The 19,288-nt window shown below is 42.2% G+C and overlaps 1 protein-coding gene across 6 annotated transcripts in view; it reads left to right on the plus strand.

The window, feature by feature from the left end:
• The window catches only part of MTHFD2L (methylenetetrahydrofolate dehydrogenase (NADP+ dependent) 2 like), a 92,631-nt gene that overhangs the window by 33,989 nt on the left and 39,354 nt on the right, over positions 1–19,288 (plus strand). For all 6 annotated transcript variants that reach the window (XM_081129236.1, XM_081129234.1, XM_081129237.1 and 3 more), the window contains one exon: positions 1,237–1,329. In XM_081129236.1, coding sequence (XP_080985362.1) covers positions 1,237–1,329 — 93 coding nt within the window. The remainder of the gene's footprint in view (positions 1–1,236; positions 1,330–19,288) is intronic.

Consider the following 19,288-nt stretch of genomic DNA (forward strand, 5'->3'; position numbering starts at 1 on the left):
TGGCTCCCAGCAGATAATTCTTGATTCACGGACTTTTATATAATAAGAAGTCTATCTTGTCTAGCTATTAATTATTACATTCTAACAGAACCCTGGGATTCTAGGAGACAGGTTCTAAGTCTTTTATTCTTGCTATATCTTAACAAACATGATATAAAGTACTGGGCAAAATGAAGTTGCTCTAGACTCTAAAATATTATTATTTTTTTACCTGGGTCTGTGTAATAGTTAAAAAAATTAGGTCCTTGACAGGGCTCTTATCATATGAGCAATAAGGACATAAAACTGAGTGTTTAAAAAGTCATCAGGGGTCAGAGATACACATCATTCTATGGAGTAGCTGTTGCAACTTGTTAGTACTGATTATCCTAGGGAAAAAAGCTAAGGAGATAGGGTTAGATACAGCAAGCCAGAGGATTCATTGAAGAAAAGCAGTGGGGCACAAAAACTGGAAATAGGAGTGACAAGAATTTTCAGTGTGTAGTAAGACAGGTTAAATAAGAATATAGTTAGCAGGTGTCAAAAGTTCAGACAGGTATAAAATTAAAAAAAAAAAAAAAGTTCAGACATGACATAATCAATCACCAAAACAGTATCAGTAAAAGTTTATTGTGTAAACACCAAAAAGTTTGTAATCTGGGAGCCCTCAAACTAAAACTTGTCAATACGGCCCTAGGTGGTTTAGCTCAGTGAGTAGAGCATCAGCCCGTGGAATGAAGGGTCCAGGATGTGATTGTGGCCAAGGACACGTACCTCGGGTTGCAGGCTTGCCAATCAATGTGTCTCTCTTACATCAATGTCTCTCTCTCTTTCTCTTGTCTCTCTCTCTCTCCCCCTCCCTCTCTCTCTCTCTCCCTTCCACTCTCTCTGAAAAAGCAATGAAAAAAAATATCCTTGGATTAAAAACAAACAAACAAAAACAACAACAAAAACTTGTCAATACAGAACTTTCAAATGCTAGGTTTCTAGAATCCCACTTACCACTCTCCTGTGATGGTCAGCACATGCCCTCATTTGGTCTCATTTGATTTTCCACTGGTTAATTGAAGGGTACAATAATATAGGTCACCTACATTTTCTTATCTAGCTTTTGTTTTCAAAGTGATTTAATTATTTCAAAGCATTTTTTATTTTATTTTATTCTTAGGATGTAACTGAAACTCCTCTAGAACTGGAGCATTCATAAATGATGAAAAAAGCTAAGTAGTCATTAATGGAAGTCCTTCTGTATTCCAGGTGATGCAACTGTGACAATAGCTCACAGATATACCCCCAATGAACAATTGAAGCTCCATACTCAGCTGGCAGATATTGTCATAGTCGCTGCAGGTAAGTCTTTAGTGGGTGTTATTTGGTGGAATATCATCAGCAGAGTAATTCCCGCCCTAACTGCTGGCATGTCTGTAAGAACCACTTCTTCAGAGAGTTAAGTGTATGTATGATTAACTTCCATCAACTGGATTCTGTCTCTTGACAGCCATCATATTGCCCATTGTGCCCATGTTAGCATTTGTCTCTTCATTATGGAAAACCTGCACAGCCTTTGGAATGAAAGGTTAAGCACAAGAACAAATGTGCACTTTGCCAATTCTTTTGGCAGACCTGATTGCTCCTAAACATGAGTGAGTTATGGGAAGACTGGTTGGAAATGCTGTTGAAGGGATAGCCATGGCTAGTACATGATGGGCCTTGTGGGCCATGGTAGAAACTTCGATATAAGCTCAGGTGGCTGAGAGCAGGAGATTGGCATGGTCTGGCTTATATTTTCAAAAGATTACTTACACCGGTTCAAGGAGAATTGACTTTAGAGAGGCAAGAGTAGAAACAGAGGGAACAGTTATTACACTTTCATTTAGTAGATCTAGTTTTTTCCCCCCTAATTTGTTTTCCATTTGAACATACAAAATAATTCTACCCTTTACTTCTACCTTTACTCTTTACCCTTGCCACATAGTAGTTCTGCATTGCAGACATTGTGACTCTTCTTGCTTTATCCAAGGCTTGAGTGAGAGCCATTTTACTTTTTTTTATCAATGAGATGTTATCGGTAATTTCCAGACTTTACATTTGAATTGCTTAGTATTTACAAACTGTAAAGAAAGAGTAGAAGTTTCACAATACATTTGAGTTTAATGGGGAATAATGATAGTTTAAATTAGTTTCACCAAATGTAACTCACTTTCTTATTCTATAGGCTCTTTTATGGAACTAAAAATATATATGTGTTTTTAGATGGCGTATACCTAGAAGTCACCTAGTAATCTACTAACCACATTTCCTGTTTTTCAAAGAAATTGTATTCAGGTGGTATACCAAATGCAAGATTTTGAACTGGATTGACAGAAGTAAGACAGGTGTTTAGAGATGCAATAAACTTTGTCAGACCACAGATCAACACTAGTTGAAGTACCTCTGCAGCAACTGATAGATGCATGGAAGATAAATAGTACATTGACTTCTTTTTAGAAACACTTGAATTCACACACAAGACTCAGAACTTGGTGAGGAGAGAAGAACTTGAGTGGTCATCTTTGTCTGTCTCTAACTTTAGACAGAATGAAGTTTAGTGTCTCTAAAAGGTGCCATTTGATTGACTCTAATGTTAACAACTTATAAGGAATATTTCTCAGTTGATCTTAGTTCCCATTTACAAACTATAATATTGAATGCATATTTTCTTGCAGTGGAGCACAGCCCCTCCGTATGCATTCATGCTCATACTTTTCTTGTCATGAGAAATGACAAATGCATGATCACCATCCTCTTTAAAGAACCACCGACATTCTGTTGTGACTAAATCAAACCTTATGTTACAAGTCATTACGCCAACACTCATCCTCCTCGAGTTTCCCCTAGAGACTCACTGTATCAGCACTGTGTGGAAGTTGTTAAAAAATAAGACAGGAAAAGGGAAATAAGGGAAATAGGGAAAGGAAGGACCAATTCTGTATAAAATTAACAAAATAGGAGCCTGGAGGAACTCAGGTGTCTAGGCGATGAGACCGCCTTGAGGCTCCATCCCTCAGCGTCCTCCTCAAGGTACCCTCCCGCCGCCAGAGGGCGCCAGGCCCACGGGCAGGCTATTTTAGAGGGCAGGGCGGCCAACCACCATCCTACCCCGGTGGGAAGACAATTTTAAGTGAAAGCCCTGCGAACAGGTATTGTTCCTAGTCTTGGATTCCAGCTCTAATGCCTCTAACTAGATACAAAGGTATGCTGAATTCCGGAAGGCAGCTCTGTGTGTAACCCTGAGGAAATAAACATTTGTGTCATGGGAAATGGAGAATTTATCAGAAATAACTAAATATTACTACATTTTCACTTCCTTCATAATCACCTGGAGAATTTGAGGATAAAATACATAGATATTGGTAAATTACAGTGGGAAGGCATGAATTAATATTAAAAAACCCCAATATTAATGAATGACCACATTATGCATTATGTGTGGGAAATAAATACACATGATTAGCAGTGGGTATAGTGATCTCATGGCAGTGGTAGCTGGAACGGGAGGGCTGGGTTATTGTCATAACTAGAATGTCAGCATATATGGAAGCAGTTCCATCCAAAAGTCAGGAAGAGGAGAGAAGGAGTGTGTGTCGCCTCAGACACATTGATGATGCCTGAATGACAGTAAAGAATGTGGTGATGAAACCTTGGGATGGGCTTACAGAGGAAAAAGTGGAAGAGGAAATGGTGTGTGCCGATCCTGGTGCATGATTAAAATTAGCTTATGTTCATATTAATCTCACTCCTCCAGTTTCTCAAACTCTCAAGAACCATAGCCTTATAGTTTTAACTGTATAGCAATTTAAAAAATCTCCCCAAAATTCAAGATTTAGGCTGATTTAGAGGCTGAAATCTGAAAACCAGATCCTGTCAAATCATGTCTTTAGAAATAAAAGGCTTTATGTCCCTACCCAAAGCTACCCCGCCGAGTTCCAAAAAGAGAATCTATTTCTAGGACACTTTTCTGTACCATGGCTATAACACGTAACGCCTGCAAGGACAGGAGTCTTTTTGCTGGTGCTCAGAATGATACCTGATACATTGTGCGTGCTCAATAAATGTATGCTGCTTTGATTTTGAGATTATAACGGGAACAAAGACTTCTTCAAATCGATACAAATTTAGCTGATAAAATTTTAAGAATATACTATTATAAAGATGGATTTTTTTGGTTTGTCATTGTAAAGTAATTGGTAAAGCCATAAAAGCAACATATTTTTAAATAAAAGAGTAGTTTATATCATTAAGCGGATGAGTGAACTGATCTGAGTATAAATATTAAGATTAAGAAATTTTAAGGGTGAAGAAAGAGATTACTATAGACAGCTAAAATACAGGGCGTTAAACAGTTGAAGAAAGAAGTCGAGTAGCCCCCTTGTTTACGGGGATACACTCCAGGACCCCCAGTGGGTGCCTGACACCACAGGCATACCGAGTCCTCTATATACTGTTTCTTATACATACATGCCTATGATAAAGGTTACTTTATAAGTTAGTCACAGTAAGAGATTAACAAAATAATTAGTAATAAACTAAAAGTTGTATGACTCTGTGCTCTCGTATTCCCCCTCTCTCTCTCTCAATAGTTTATTGTACCGTCTTCACCTTTTCACTTAAAGGAAGCGCTTTACGGCTTCTCTTTGGCATATTCAAATTTCCAGCATCACTACTTGTGCTCTGGGACATTATTAAGCAAAATAAGGGTTACTTGAACGCAAGCTTTGCGTTACCGCGACGGTGATAACTAAGACGGCTGCCAGGTGACTGAGGGCAGGGAGCATGTGCAGCGCGGATACGCTGGGCAAAGGGAGGATTCACGCCCCAGGCTGGCAGAGCCGGCAGCACACTGCTCGGAATGGGGCACAGTCTAGAGCTCATGAGTTATTTATTTCTGGAATTTTCTGTTAATATTTTCAGATCTAGGTTGACCACAGGTAACTGAAACCACAGGGGGTGAAACCGAGGATAAAAGGGGGACTACTGTAGTTTTGGGGAAGACTAGTAACAGAAGGAAAAGCTCGCCAGAATAGGGCACCGACTCTAAGGCTGTGTTAAAAAACCCTTTGGTTCTCTCGTATCTCATGCTTCCAGTAAACTTAGGGGGGTATCCTAAATTTATACAGGTTTAGAAATTTTTATTATCCAGGCAGGATAGGCTATTTTTTTCCAGACATTGTCCAAAGAACCCTCCACCCATCTGAGCAAACTTTGTGGAACTAGTTTCATTCTGAAGATGAGCTGCTGAGTCAATGCCACTTGCCTGTTCTTCTTAACCTCTGGATACAGTGCCATAGTTGGTGAAAGCTGGCATTTTGTCCACTAAGCCACCCCTTCCAGCATGATGCATGAACCTCCCCAGTCATAACTCTAGCGTCTCTGTTGCAACACTTTTAATGATAGACACTGAAATATAAAACTGGATAAATGGGCGATTCAGTAGAGCAACTGGGAATATTCGCACTTACTGTTCATACAATACAAGGTGACCATCCACCTTCTTTTCACCGTTCTTCTGTCATATTTTCAAGTTTTAGATACACACCACCAGGCATCTCCCTAGGTTCTCAATGAGCATTGCCTCTTCCTTTGAGCAGGGTGAGTCGTTTTCAGGATGCCAGGACACGAGAGGTTCCAAGGGGTGGGGCATGGACATGGCCTGTTCCACCGTCTGCAGCTCCTGCCACTTGGGAGTGGAGCTTGTTCCTTTACAGCCTGGGCACATGCTGAGGGGACGTCAGCTGCTGTGGCTTCACTGATGCTTTGGTTCTTCCTCATTCCTCTTCTCATTCACCTTGTCCCCGTAGCCTCCGCTTCTCCACTTAGAGTTCCTTCTGCCTTCCTCGGTTTGTCGTTGATCTTAATTTGTCAGTTATTGACAATGGTATAGAGTAGTGTAAGTGCAGAGGCCTTGCTAGAGTAAGAATTTAAGAATTTAAATCCCAGCTCTGCTGGTTGTTAATTGTGTAACCTTGGTCAGGTGTCCCATCTCTCGAAGCCTCAGTCTCTTCAGTATGAAGAACTGTAATAACCTCTAACATAGGGTTGCTGAGCCAGCCAATCTAAGTAAAGAGCATAGCACAGTTCAGCACTTTGCAAATACTGCAGGAAATGTTATATGCTCAGACGTTGTATGTTAGCCCTTCTTAGGCCACGGCATATGAATATTTAAACAGTATTTTAGAAATAATAGATCAGTTGGTTATTAAGCTACAACTTTGATATAACAAAAGGAATATATTTTTGGTATTAATATGGTATCAAAGTTGACTGATAAACACAAATAAATTAATCTAAGAAGTGACTTACACATAGGAGACCAGCCTCATAAAAGCTTAGTTTTTGCATTAGGTTTGTGGCTTCTCAGGATGACAACAGCCTTTGCCCACAGCTGTGAATTCAGTTGTCCCTGGGTAAGTCCCTTGTTGCCTCTCTTTTTCTTCTTTTCTTTTCAGATTTTAATGAATAGACTTCTTTTGGGAACAGTTTTAGTTTCCCAGAAAAATTGAGGGGAAGGTAAAGATTTCCCAGATATCCCCTCCCTCACACATACACAACCATACTAACACCCCCACCAGAGTGGGACAGTTGTTACAAGTGATGAGCCCCCACTGACACACCATTGTCCCCCCAAGTCCACAGTGCACATTAGGCCTCAGCTTGGTGGTGTATGTTCTGTGGGCCTGGATAAATGGATCATGACATGTATTCACCATTACAGTATCACGCAGAGTAGTCTCACTGTACTGATATATTGGATTTTTAAAAGTACATGATTAAAGTTACTTTTTCTTGCCCTTGCCAGTTTTTCTCAGTGGTTAGAGCATCGGCCTGCGGACTGAAGGGTCTCAGGTTTGATTCTGGCCAAGGGCACATACCTTGGTTGCAGGCTCCATCCCTGGCCCTGGTCAAGGCACATGCAGGAGGCAACCAGTTGAAGAGTCTCTCTCACATCGATGCTTCTCTCTCTCTCACATCGATGTTTCTCTCTCTCTCACATCGATGTTTCTCTCTCTCTCACATCAATGCTTCTCTCTCTCTCACATCGATGCTTCTCTCTCTCTCACATCGATGTTTCTCTCTCTCTCACATCAATGCTTCTCTCTCTCTCACATCGATGCTTCTCTCTCTCTCACATCGATGTTTCTCTCTCTCTCACATCAATGCTTCTCTCTCTCTCACATCGATGTTTCTCTCTCTCTCACATCAATGCTTCTCTCTCTCTCACATCGATGTTTCTCTCTCTCTCACATCGATGTTTCTCTCTCTCACATCGATGTTTCTCTCTCTCTCACATCGATGTTTCTCTCTCTCACATCGATGTTTCTCTCTCTCTCACATCGATGTTTCTCTCTCTCTCACATCGATGCTTCTCTCTCTCTCACATCGATGTTTCTCTCTCTCTCACATCAATGCTTCTCTCTCTCTCACATCGATGCTTCTCTCTCTCTCACATCGATGTTTCTCTCTCTCTCACATCAATGCTTCTCTCTCTCTCACATCGATGCTTCTCTCTCTCTCACATCAATGCTTCTCTCTCTCTCACATCGATGTTTCTCTCTCTCTCACATCGATGTTTCTCTCTCTCACATCGATGTTTCTCTCTCTCTCACATCGATGTTTCTCTCTCTCACATCGATGTTTCTCTCTCTCTCACATCGATGTTTCTCTCTCTCTCACATCGATGTTTCTCTCTCTCTCACATCGATGCTTCTCTCTCTCACATCGATGTTTCTCTCTCTCACATCGATGTTTCTCTCTCTCTCACATCGATGTTTCTCTCTCTCTCACATCGATGTTTCTCTCTCTCACATCGATGTTTCTCTCTCTCTCTCACATCGATGTTTCTCTCTCTCACATCGATGTTTCTCTCTCTCTCACATCGATGTTTCTCTCTCTCACATCGATGTTTCTCTCTCTCTCTCACATCGATGTTTCTCTCTCTCACATCGATGTTTCTCTCTCTCTCACATCGATGTTTCTCTCTCTCTCACATCGATGTTTCTCTCTCTCTCACATCGATGTTTCTCTCTCTCTCACATCGATGTTTCTCTCTCTCTCACATCGATGTTTCTCTCTCTCACATCGATGTTTCTCTCTCTCACATCGATGTTTCTCTCTCTCACATTGATGTTTCTCTCTCACATCAGTGCCTCTCTCTCTTTCACATCGATGTTTCTCCCTCTCACATTGATGTTTCTCTTTCTCACATCGATGCTTCTCTCTCTCACATCAATGTTTCTCTCACATCAATGTTTCTCCCTCTCACATCGATGTTTCTCCCTCTCACATCGATGTTTCTCTCTCTCTCTCTCTCTCCCCCGCCTTCCACTCTCTCTCAAAAGCAATGGAAAAAAATCCTGGGGTGATGATTAAAAAAAAATTCTTTTTCTTATTTCTTCTTTTAAAATGTGGCTACTATAAGATTTAAATTCACACCCGGACCTCACTTATACTTCTACCTGAGAGCACTGGCCTGGAGATGCTGGGGAGCCCTTAGTGAGGGTGACTGAGACCTGGCGCAGAGTTACAGGACCCATACCAGGCAGACAAACTGACAGCCCCCTGTCCCCCAACAGACCGTCTCCTCCAAACAAGAACAAGCCCTGCAAACTTCTTGCAGAGCATTCTGGAACTGTGTACACATCCTGGAGATGAAGGAAAATCCAGAGAGGACTGAGGTTTAAGTTTTTCCCAACTGGTAGGTTGGGGGGGGGGGGGCGTGTGAAATAAAAAATGAATTAGATACGATAAAACAAGCTCTTGCTATTTCTTGCATATCTGAGCTTATTGATGATTGATACTAAAACACATTCAGGCCTGAGCAAGTTAGGGTTGGGTTTTTTCCTGTCTGCCTCGCTCCAGGCTGGCTGACTGGAGGCCACCAAGGCAGAGGGCACACGAGTGGTTAAGACCTAGGTGCCCAAGGGGGCACTTTCATGGAGCAGCCACCAAACAAGGCCTGTGTGTCGTGACCCACTCTGCACAGTGTTATCTCTAGAAGCATTTTTCTCTGGGACTCTCCTGTTTCCAATGATCACTGATCCCTAATAGGGTATTAAATAGGCTCTTTTGCAGGGATGAGTAGGATGTGTGCAAAATGGCAGCAACGAAACCTTTTGAGTTGAAAAGCCTTATTGGACCGTAGGTGCCCCAAATCTGTGAATATTGACTGAGTTTCTCAATTTTCAGCAGACATTTTAAGGTCATGCAGTTCGAAGCCAAGTGACCGGAGATGAGGATCTGCGATTCGCTTTGCAGGCACTCTTGGTGCAGGGTGGTTGTCGTCGCTGGGCTAAGCTGTGTCCCTGACCGCTGCATCTGGAGTCCAAGCTCCATATATGACCCTACAGCCCTGACACGCTGTGCGCTTCTGTCCACCCCCTTTTGTGGCTTCAGGCTCAGTGACACATTTAATATATAAAAAAAGTTGTCTTTGATATAATTACCAGGAGCAGAACATGCAGTTCTTTGGCAACAGAGAACCAGCACTTAGAGAAGAATATTGAGCATGAGCCCTTCGGTGCCCAGCACAGCAGGCCAGAGTTCCGTGTGCTGAGGGCAGGGAAGTGCTTTCAGGGACCAGCACAGAACTCAGCATGAATCTCTCCTCCTCCTGGCAATGCTGGGCTCCCCAGCCAGCTTGCTGGACACCCCAGGGGCTGAGGAACCTCACTTTGCTGTGAGCAATGGGCCTATACAGATGCTTGACCCTTCTTTCCCCCCTTGTAGGTTAGAGAGTAGGTTAAAACTTTAAAAAGCCTTAACAGAGAGAGATTACTGGTGAGAGCTTGTAGCATGGAGTGATCTATGGCACTTCCAATCCAGTGAGTGTCGACACTTTGACAGAAGAGTAAGGACAATGCACAAAATCAAAAGGTTCACAGTCTGTCTCTTTTGGAACAATCTGACTTTGTGAGGGGTTAGGCGGGGAGAGGCACTCAGGTGGAGGGGTTTGTTCTCAGACTTTTACCCACCTCCTGTCTCTACTTCCTCTCCCGTCCCCATTCCAGCCCCCACAGTCCAGCCCCAGAGCCTGAGTTACCAAGTACACAATGCCTCCCTGATCCACAACAGACAAGCTTTATCGATGTACAAGAGGACGCTTGACTATAGATTTTGTTTTTCCTGATGTCAGTAATATATCCTTACTGTAGAAATCTAGACAGCGGGACAGTAAGAGGGGAAAGAACCCATATTTCCAGCCAAGGCCAACCAAAGGTAATTCCATGTTTGGCTTTCAACTATTTTATATTTATTATATTTAAATCCAAATATTACACAACTCGTTCACTCGTAGTACTGTTTGTATTTTACAGCTCCACCCTGTGCACTACTTCTAATGACTCCGTCCTCTTTATTCTATGCTGGGGTATGCTGTAACTTATTTAATCCATTCTTGATCGTTGCACAGTTAGATTGTTCCTTTTTTTACTCTTAGGAAAAATGCAGTGAAAAACTGAACATCACTGTAAACACCTAAGATTATTTGCACAAGGTCCCGTTAATACTTATTATATTGGTCTTAAGTTCTTTATTTGCTTGTGAATGGTTACTTATAGTCTCAAAAACAAAATTAATCTGTATAAATTTAAATTGATTAGTAAATGTTTCTCACAGCCTGTATTTTCTGTTCATGCTCATGTTTCTGGTCTGTCCATGGTGGGTTTGTCATGGCCATCCCATGCTTTTATCATCAACTGCACTTTATTTCCATTATATGACTTTTCCAGGTTACCCAATTCACCTGCTTTTTCCAGCATTAATTCTCACAGGATATTATATCTTCATAGTATTTTTCTGCCATAGAAAGCCTGGTTTCATTTACCATGTATTTCTCATGCCTATTATTTAATTATTTTAATGCTTTATAAAACAAGAAGATGATTTAAAATCTATTCTAAGGCTCTGTTGCCTATGGCAATTATTTTTCCTATTGTGTGAGTAGATGATTTAAAATCTATTCTAAGGCTCTGTGCCCTTTTAAAATATGTACATTGAATATTATTACTCATTTCAACTGGTGACTCCAGTAAATGTAATGTGGACTACACTGAAGAGGAGGTGTGAAGCATTTTTTCTATCATATCTTCACTGGACTTACATCTTTCTTATCAGACCTTACTTTATATGAGTCTGTATTAAGTCATCGCTTATCCAGGGTGTCCCCCAAAAATGTATGCACACTGAATAATTATTAATTCCAATGGATTAAATCTGAAATGAAAGAAACATTGGAAATAATTATTATTCAAAGTGTGTATCAATTTTGGGGGACACCCTATAGCTGTATGAAAGCTGCTTAACAACACCCACGTGAGGCATAAAGTGTGCCTTAATATTATGTAAAATTCGGATACATCATGCTAACATGGGATGACGTCGGGTGCCTTTATTTAAAATAGAAAAGTCCTCTTTCAAGCATCACATTGGGAACTTGGAAGTGTAACAAGATAACAGAAGAGGAGGAGCGTGGAAATACAGGGGACCCAGATGGCACATGTGATGAGTCTTCAAAGCACAGTAGGAATCACAGTGGGACAGTATGGAAGGTGACCACGTGGAGGGCACAGCATTGAAAGGACTCCCACTGTATTGTGACCTCCAGTAGCCAGGACCAGGTTTTATTTTTATATTCCTCTTACCTAGTGAAGAACCTTGCACTGGGGATTAGAAAACTTGCCCTGGCGGATGAATAAACTTCCTTCTTTAGAATTCAGGCGCTTATCTTTGGTTAAGCTTTCCCCTGACGTTGAGGAGGCCCTTACAGGGCAGAGGATCTCCTCGGCTCCACCCGGCCCTCATACCTTGTTTGGGCTGCTCCGCCTAGGGCCTCCCCGGGATTGCGTCAGCGCCCCTGACTCAGCCTGCACCTGCCGAGTCCGAAGGTGAGGCGGGCGGAGGCAGAGAGAAGCTGAGAAACGATGAGTGTCTGCAGCGCAACACTAAGGAGGCCTTGGCTGCCCTGCCTGTGTGCGCAGGAACGCGGCCCTTCTCAGGTGAAGTCACCCTTCTCCAGGGTATTCCGAGTGCGTGGTGTTGCTGAGCGTCTCTTCCAAACGTGTGTTGACTGGAAGCAAGTGAAATGATTCCACTAACATTCACACACCTAATGGAAATGCAGGAAAATTGAAACTTAAAAAAAAATAAATCAGGGATCAAAATGTCCCGACCAACGCGTGTGCAATCCAGCAGAGACGGTGTTTGGAATGGGCTGTGGGGAGCCCGCTGCGCGCCCGCTGCCTCCTTCCCCTGTGGCTTTGGTTCTGCAGCACAGCAGCGAGGGGGGAGTCCCAGGTCGGCACATACCCTCACACAGCCGTGTGTGAAAGCCCTTTCTTTTTCCTGTTTATCTAGTCGGAGAAAGCTTTCTGCCTCTGTCCCTTCCTTTTCGCCTGAGTGCGTCGCCTCCAGATTTATTTCTGATTTGGTTAATTAATCATTGCTTAGTTTAGAATGACTTACCTTGGTTACAAAACCTGAGGAGTAATGAGCCCTTTGCGTGAGTGTGGGCTTTCTGGCTGTGGTTCTCTCATTCTTCTTCTCTGAATGGGCAGATTGCAGGCCTTTCTCTCCTGGAACCTTAGCAGCTAATACGTGCCTTTAGATCAAGACAGTGATCTGTATCAGGGATCAGCTATTACACTGCAGAAAAAGGCAGTACATATTCATAATGTTTCATAATTCATACTTACACTTACTTTAAAGATAACCAGGAAGATTTACTGTCTTTGTAAAACACACACACACACGTACGCACACACGACACATTCATTATACTATACAGCCGCCCCAGGATAGTTGGTCAGGATATTTTAAAAAATAATGTGAGTGAGAATCCCTTCATGTTTACTAAGAGTAACATAAATTCTTCTAGGTCACTAAGATATCACTCCCAATTTACTTTTTTTGATTAAAAAACTGTTTGAAAGGGTTTCCTCCATACTTCATGATATGTTTTCTAGCTTTTTAGTGGAAGCTCTGCAAAGGAGTACTGAGTGGCTTGGAAATAACTCCAGACGTGTTTGTTTACTGAGGGCCCTACATGAGGTAGTGAACTTGAGTACATTTCTTCAAATACATATAAATAGATTTAAAAACTTGTTTTGGATATAAGCTTGTGAACAGACATTATCTCAGTTCCCAAAATACTGCATCCAGGAATGTATCCTATTGAGAACTGTAATGAGCTTACAGAGATAACATTCAAGGATATCCATCAAAGATTGATTTATGATAGCAAAGAGTTGGAAACAGTCTCAACATCCAACAACCTGGGGCCATTTCATGAATGATGGTGTATCTATAAGAAGGAATGCTTACAGCCAGTTATATTCTGAAAAATAATTGTATCAGATCTCATATGGCAGAAATCTTTGACCCCCTGCACACTGCCATACACACTGCCAAACAGGAAAACAAAGGTGGAAGAAAAAAATACACTGGAGAAGAGTGGTTACCTCTGACTCGTGGGTAAGAGGGGATAGATATGTACTGATTCCTTCTCTGAATTCTCTGAGTGAATTCTCCAAGATGTGGTGATTTCATAATTATAAAATGAAATTTAAAAATATTCAGATGACCCCTTCCCAGTTTGTGGCAATATTCTGCCTGCTGCCTGGGTTGCCTTACAGGGTTGTTAACCTTTTAATGTAGAGGGAGTCGTGTACTACACAGAAATGTCTTGTCACCTACCAAGGACCAAACATGTTAATTAAATGAATTTAATTAATTAATTTAATTAATTTTCTTGAGAGAAAATAGAAGAGAGATGTGAATAAAATCGATGAATTGTAATGGGATATAAATTATATCTCAATTAAGCTTATAAAAAAAGATGAAAAACAAAGACCTGGGGATGCTAAAATTGAGGGTAATTTTGGCTTTTAAATTTGTTTGCAAATATATAGTAGAAAAGTCATCTCGTTTCAATTATGCATGAGGAGGAAGGAGTGGGCTCATTCTATTTCGAACATTCCTTGCTGCTGAAGTTCTTTCTTCTTGCCCCAAGGTCCTAGAGCTGCCCAGATGTCTGTCATTCATACCTTGTTCTACTAGTCAGCAGAGGCAAATACAGATTTTAACTGAAGTGAGCACTATAATAATTAGGGGCATATCCATTTTTTGTCCTTATGTAAATATTTTAAACCTTAGAAAAACCTACGTAGTTTAAAATTTTATCTGATTTATCTCCAGCACTAGCTAGTCCTGGACATTCCTAAAAAGATATATGTAGGGACATTAAAATTTTTTCTACATGATTAAATAATTAAAACATTTTTTATTTCTGAGTATCATGGGACAGTATTTTTAAAAATTTAGAGATTGTTATCAAACAGATTTTAAAATAATCTTTGTATAAAGAGTTTCCATATAGGCTTTTCAGTATTTTCTTTATTCAAATATCAGTGTTCGTAAGGTTTATTTATGATAATAATAATGACTAATATTTTTTGAGCACCTTTGAAACATCTTAAACCTTACAACATCTCTCTGAGGTCAGTCGGGTTTTTTCCCTGTGTTATAGATGGAAGAAGTTCAGGCTGGGAGTGAACTGATTTGCCCATGGTGGTATAATGAACGAAGTGCCTGCCTCAGGCCTGGGAACCCTGTCTTACTCGAAAGCCCCTGATCTTACTTCTTCATTCTGCTATTGGCTGTTGCTGCCATGATTTTGGAAACTTGGATGTACTTTTATTTTCCTTGTTCATTTGCTTTATCTTAAGTGGGGTGTTATAATAATTGAAGGAGTAGGCATCGAGCATGCATAACTGTTTCTCAAGAATTTATGGCTCTGTTGGTCACACTCCACATTTTATTGGTAACACTTTTTAATAGAACCAAAGGGGAATATTTAAAGAAGACAAAACACCAGCATGTGTTTAATTTTGCAAAGCTTGCAGATTGCGACTTCAATTCTCTGACTCTCTGCCAATAAATAACATTTCACATTCATATACTTAAATAGTAAAAGACTTGGCATTTTCCTTAGCTGTGTAGAGCATTACTACATTTTTATTCCAATTCTGCTTTTACAAAACACAGCCTGCCATCTGTGTCCCTTTCATAATGTGTGGCAGTTAGGAAGAGCACACCCTCACAGAGTGATGCTTTAGGAATTAATTATTTGTTGAGAGCGGCAAAAATTATCCCTGTTTCCACTCTTTTTTGTCATAGACCCATATTTGTTTCTGCAAAATATGTGCTCCAACTGGGGAAACGTAAGCTCCTGGGACAATTTTTATATGACTTTGATGGCCAATGAATTTGTAAATCAAATCAAAATATTTTTTTACCTGTTGTTTTTTCTTACATATTTATTAAATATTTTTTCATCACCAAATGTACCTCGTTTCCCTTAGGGATTCTGGCCTGTGGCACACCATTAATCCTAGAATAATTATGTGAAGGAAGGGCTCCTCTCTCCCCCTACCATTAAAGAGACAAAAAGTAATCACTCACTAATGGTATTGGTGCCCTGGAGTCAACTGAAGATCATAGTCACATGACAATAGTGGCTAACACAGGTAAAACTGGGGCATTTTTAGTTCACTTACACATGGCCCTCGAAGCCATATTTGTTTTTACCCTAAAGAAATAACAGGATACTTGCAAAATAAATTGAGTTGCTAACATTACCAAAATGCAGTTAAGGATGACATTTATTTAGGGAAATTTAATTATACTTTGACTTTCTGAAAAAAGAAATTTGAAACAACTTATTAGGAAAATAAACATTTTAGTTATGTAGAAAGGTCTCTCAAAGTAAGTTACTATCACTAAACTGTATGCACCACAATATTCATATTGTATTTGACATTTCAATCAGAAAACTAAGAAGCCAAAGGCAGTTGTCATTCGTCTAATGCTGCTGTTTGCCAAGCACCACGCTCTGTGCTTTCATCTACAGTACTTAACTTTGTTCTTGCAGCAAACCTAGGGCAAGGCGTGGGAAGCGTTATTGCGTTTATTTTTATAAATGTAAAATGTGGTCTTACCATTAGTATAAGATCACACCATTTATAATCGTCACGGTGGCGATGTGTTGGCTTCCAAAGCCCAAGCTCTCTCAGTGACTCAGGTCACATGCTGTGCAGACCCGGTGGCAAACCCGACCGTCCTACTGGGTGACCAGTTGTTCGGCATGTCGAGCTGTTGGTGTCACCTCATTTCCCATGCGAAGAAGCACTCAGACCGCCCTTCGTCCTATGATGCCACCTGGAGCAGAATAACTGCTCTGCATCCACACTCGGCCGGGACCTGTGATTTGGACGTTTCTGGAATTCCGCTCAGCTTTCCCCCCCTGGCAAGTGTTGCCGCACCGCCTGGTAAGACACTCCCGAGACCTGCGGAGACGCTGCAGCTGCTGCGCCTGTTCCTGCCAGACGCCGGGGCGCAGCCGGCCAGCTAAGGTACAAGGCACAAATGGGAGAGACTACTCCAAGAGCCCCCTCGTAGCAGCTCCTCCTCCCCACCAGCGGGGAAAGAAGTGCCTCGCCAGGAAGGCTCTGAGGTTGCTGGCCAGGATTCGGAGGTGCGTCTGTCCCCTCAAGTGTCTAGCCGGTGCTTGCTGAGCTGTGGCCAGTCGCTCCTCACATGCACTCTTCCCCCTGTTGAAGGCGTGCAGGCCATAGCCTTGGCGCTCTCCTGCTCTCCTGCGGGACTCTTCCTTTGTCTTTGTCCCAAGCAGAGTGACGGCCCCTTCCCAGGACTGGCTAGGAGGCCGCACGCTCCCCCCCTCCCCTCCTCGTTGCCTCCGCTCCTTTACCCAGCGCCCAGCAGCGCCCAGCAGCGCCAGGCGGCCAGCTCAGCCGTGCCCAGCAGAACTCACCGAGCTTCTGCCCTGGGGGCTGGAGGCTGCTTTAAGCAGACGTTCCTCAGATGGCAACAGGCAAGTGTAACGGCAAAACTTGGAAACGTGTGAGAAAGGAAAGCCCAGGGGCTCTGGGGCCTCCCAGGGGAGGTGGCTGGCGGGCAGGTGCTTCCCAAGGGCTTATCGGTAATTGGGAGGAAAGACCTCTGCAGTGTCCTTGCCTTTGGCCAGTTTTCCCTGGGCACCTGTGTCCACGTGGTGTGAGCTGATTGCAGACGACCGGTGGGTCATCTTCCCGCAGCGCGTCGGAGTTCCCTGAGGACAGGGCTCTGCGGGCCACCCTCACGCTGCCAGTGTCAGCCAGCTGTCCCTACACGCCCACGAGGCCACACCGGGAGGGGTGCTAGGGCAGGGCAAGAACTTTCCAAAGGCACTTTTGTGGATTTTCTTCATTTTCAAACACAAGCTTTGGTCTCTTTTGGTATTTAGTTTTATTGTTTTATTTGTTTGTTTTTAATCATTTTTTTACCTCAAAAAGTCATTCCCTTGATTTCCCTTCTTTCATCTCAGGCCTGTTTAGAGTTCCATGCTCTGCGTAATATTAGCGTTTCTGAATGAATGTGAATGTGTTGCCCTAATTTTTTGCTTGGTTTTTGTATCGCAGAGCATGTTATAAGCAACTAGTAATTCTCCCCAAACAAAGCTTGTAGGCAAGGTAACAGAGCCACCCAGTAAATCCCTGAGAGAACAGAGAGCTTTTCTCATTCTCTCAAAGTGCCTGTTCTTTCCTGACTGGTGTGTACACTGACCTCATCTAGGACAGTGGACTCTTCGAGGTTCGGCACCAAGAATTGTTTAATAATATTGTTTTTAATGCTTTATAGAGAACCAGAATGAGAAGGAACGCCGCTCATTTCGTTGATAGGTGTGACAGACCAATCTTCTTGTTACTATTTGTTTCAACTGTTGTTGCTTGACTATTACACGTTTAAGGTTGTGCCACTCCCTGTTTGGGGAGGTGGGGTCTCCAGTGAGAGCGAGATTATTCATTACATTCATCACCACCCTCCTTCCAGTCTCCTGGGAAGTGGGATGATCCTCAGGCCTCACGGGGGGGTGTGGGGAGCTCTTTGCTTGGCGGTAGAGATGGATCATTCTGTTGGCTTTGAAGGAAATAGGTCAGAGTGGCCGCTGGTCTGCTTCTGTCAGTGGGGAAGGACAATATGAAATCAAAGACTGGCAGTGGGTACAAAAGGCATCCAGGTGATTCGTGGTGAACTTGTACTAGTGCCCTGGACTAGATGAGTTGTAGTTTGATTCAAGCAACTTTAAAATTTTGCAAAAGCAGTGACCCCACTGTGAGCTTGACAGACTCCCAATGCTTACTTTCCCCCCCTCCCCATGAGATCAATGGTGATATTAACATACGATTTTTAAATATTATATAATAATATGTGACAATATTTGGAAGATGTATATAACTCATGGTAGTCTCTCTTAGACTGGCACAAAACATAATACAGAATTTTTAAGAGCCCTTGCCAAGTTTTTACTTATGGCTTCCCCTTCTCCACAACCCTGAATGGACTCGAGGGGAGCCTGGTGTGGAGCCCAGTCTGAGCTCTGAACACTAAGATCTGCTTACACTTACCTCTCCCCAAACAATACATATGATGCTGCCTTAAGTCCATCACATACACCTGACTCCCTCTTTCTTTAGAGCAGGATCTCAACCATGGTTACACATTTCAGTCAGTTGAAGAATTTCAAAAATGCTGGTGCCCGGTCCCACACATAGAACTTCTGATTTAGTTGACCTGAGATGCATCCTGGTCATTGAAAGTATCCACAGTTTCCCCAGACCTTGGTGAGGTGCCCCTCAGAGGCTCCTCAGTCCTCCACACGGGGACTTCTGTCATGCCCGTTCCTCCAGATCATTGGATACACCCAACCGTGTTTTTTCAATAATTTAATGTAATGTAAAACTAGTTATTTCCAACATTTTCAATGGAGAAATGATGTCTTTTGTAAATTCAGGATGCACATGAACTAGAATATGATCAAGTGAAAGTGAATGAGCCTTTCTCTTCTCCTAAGTGCCCAGTAGGAATGAAAAGAGTCCAGCTTTATCTCCAGGCATTGCCCTCAACATGTATCCTAGACTCTAACCAGCTCAAATTCCTTTCAGTTTCCTTAAACCTATGAATTCCACTAGAAGTTTATATTTTTGTTGTTATTGGTTAGTCTGATTTCTCTGGTTAGAGCAGCTTTTCTGACTGTTTTCACCTACCTTTCAAGGCTTTTCTCAGAATCAGCACAGTCCTTTGGACAACAAGTACTCTGCCCAGACTAAGTTAGGTACCCCTCCCTGATTCATTTCCCTCCACATCCTGGGCATTTCCACATCACAAGGCCACATTCTGTTATAATTGTCTGACTTTCTTATTTAATCATGAACTTCTTAAA

Source organism: Miniopterus schreibersii, assembly GCF_964146895.1.
Source record: "Miniopterus schreibersii genome assembly, chromosome: 1".
Taxonomy (NCBI): domain Eukaryota; kingdom Metazoa; phylum Chordata; class Mammalia; order Chiroptera; family Miniopteridae; genus Miniopterus; species Miniopterus schreibersii.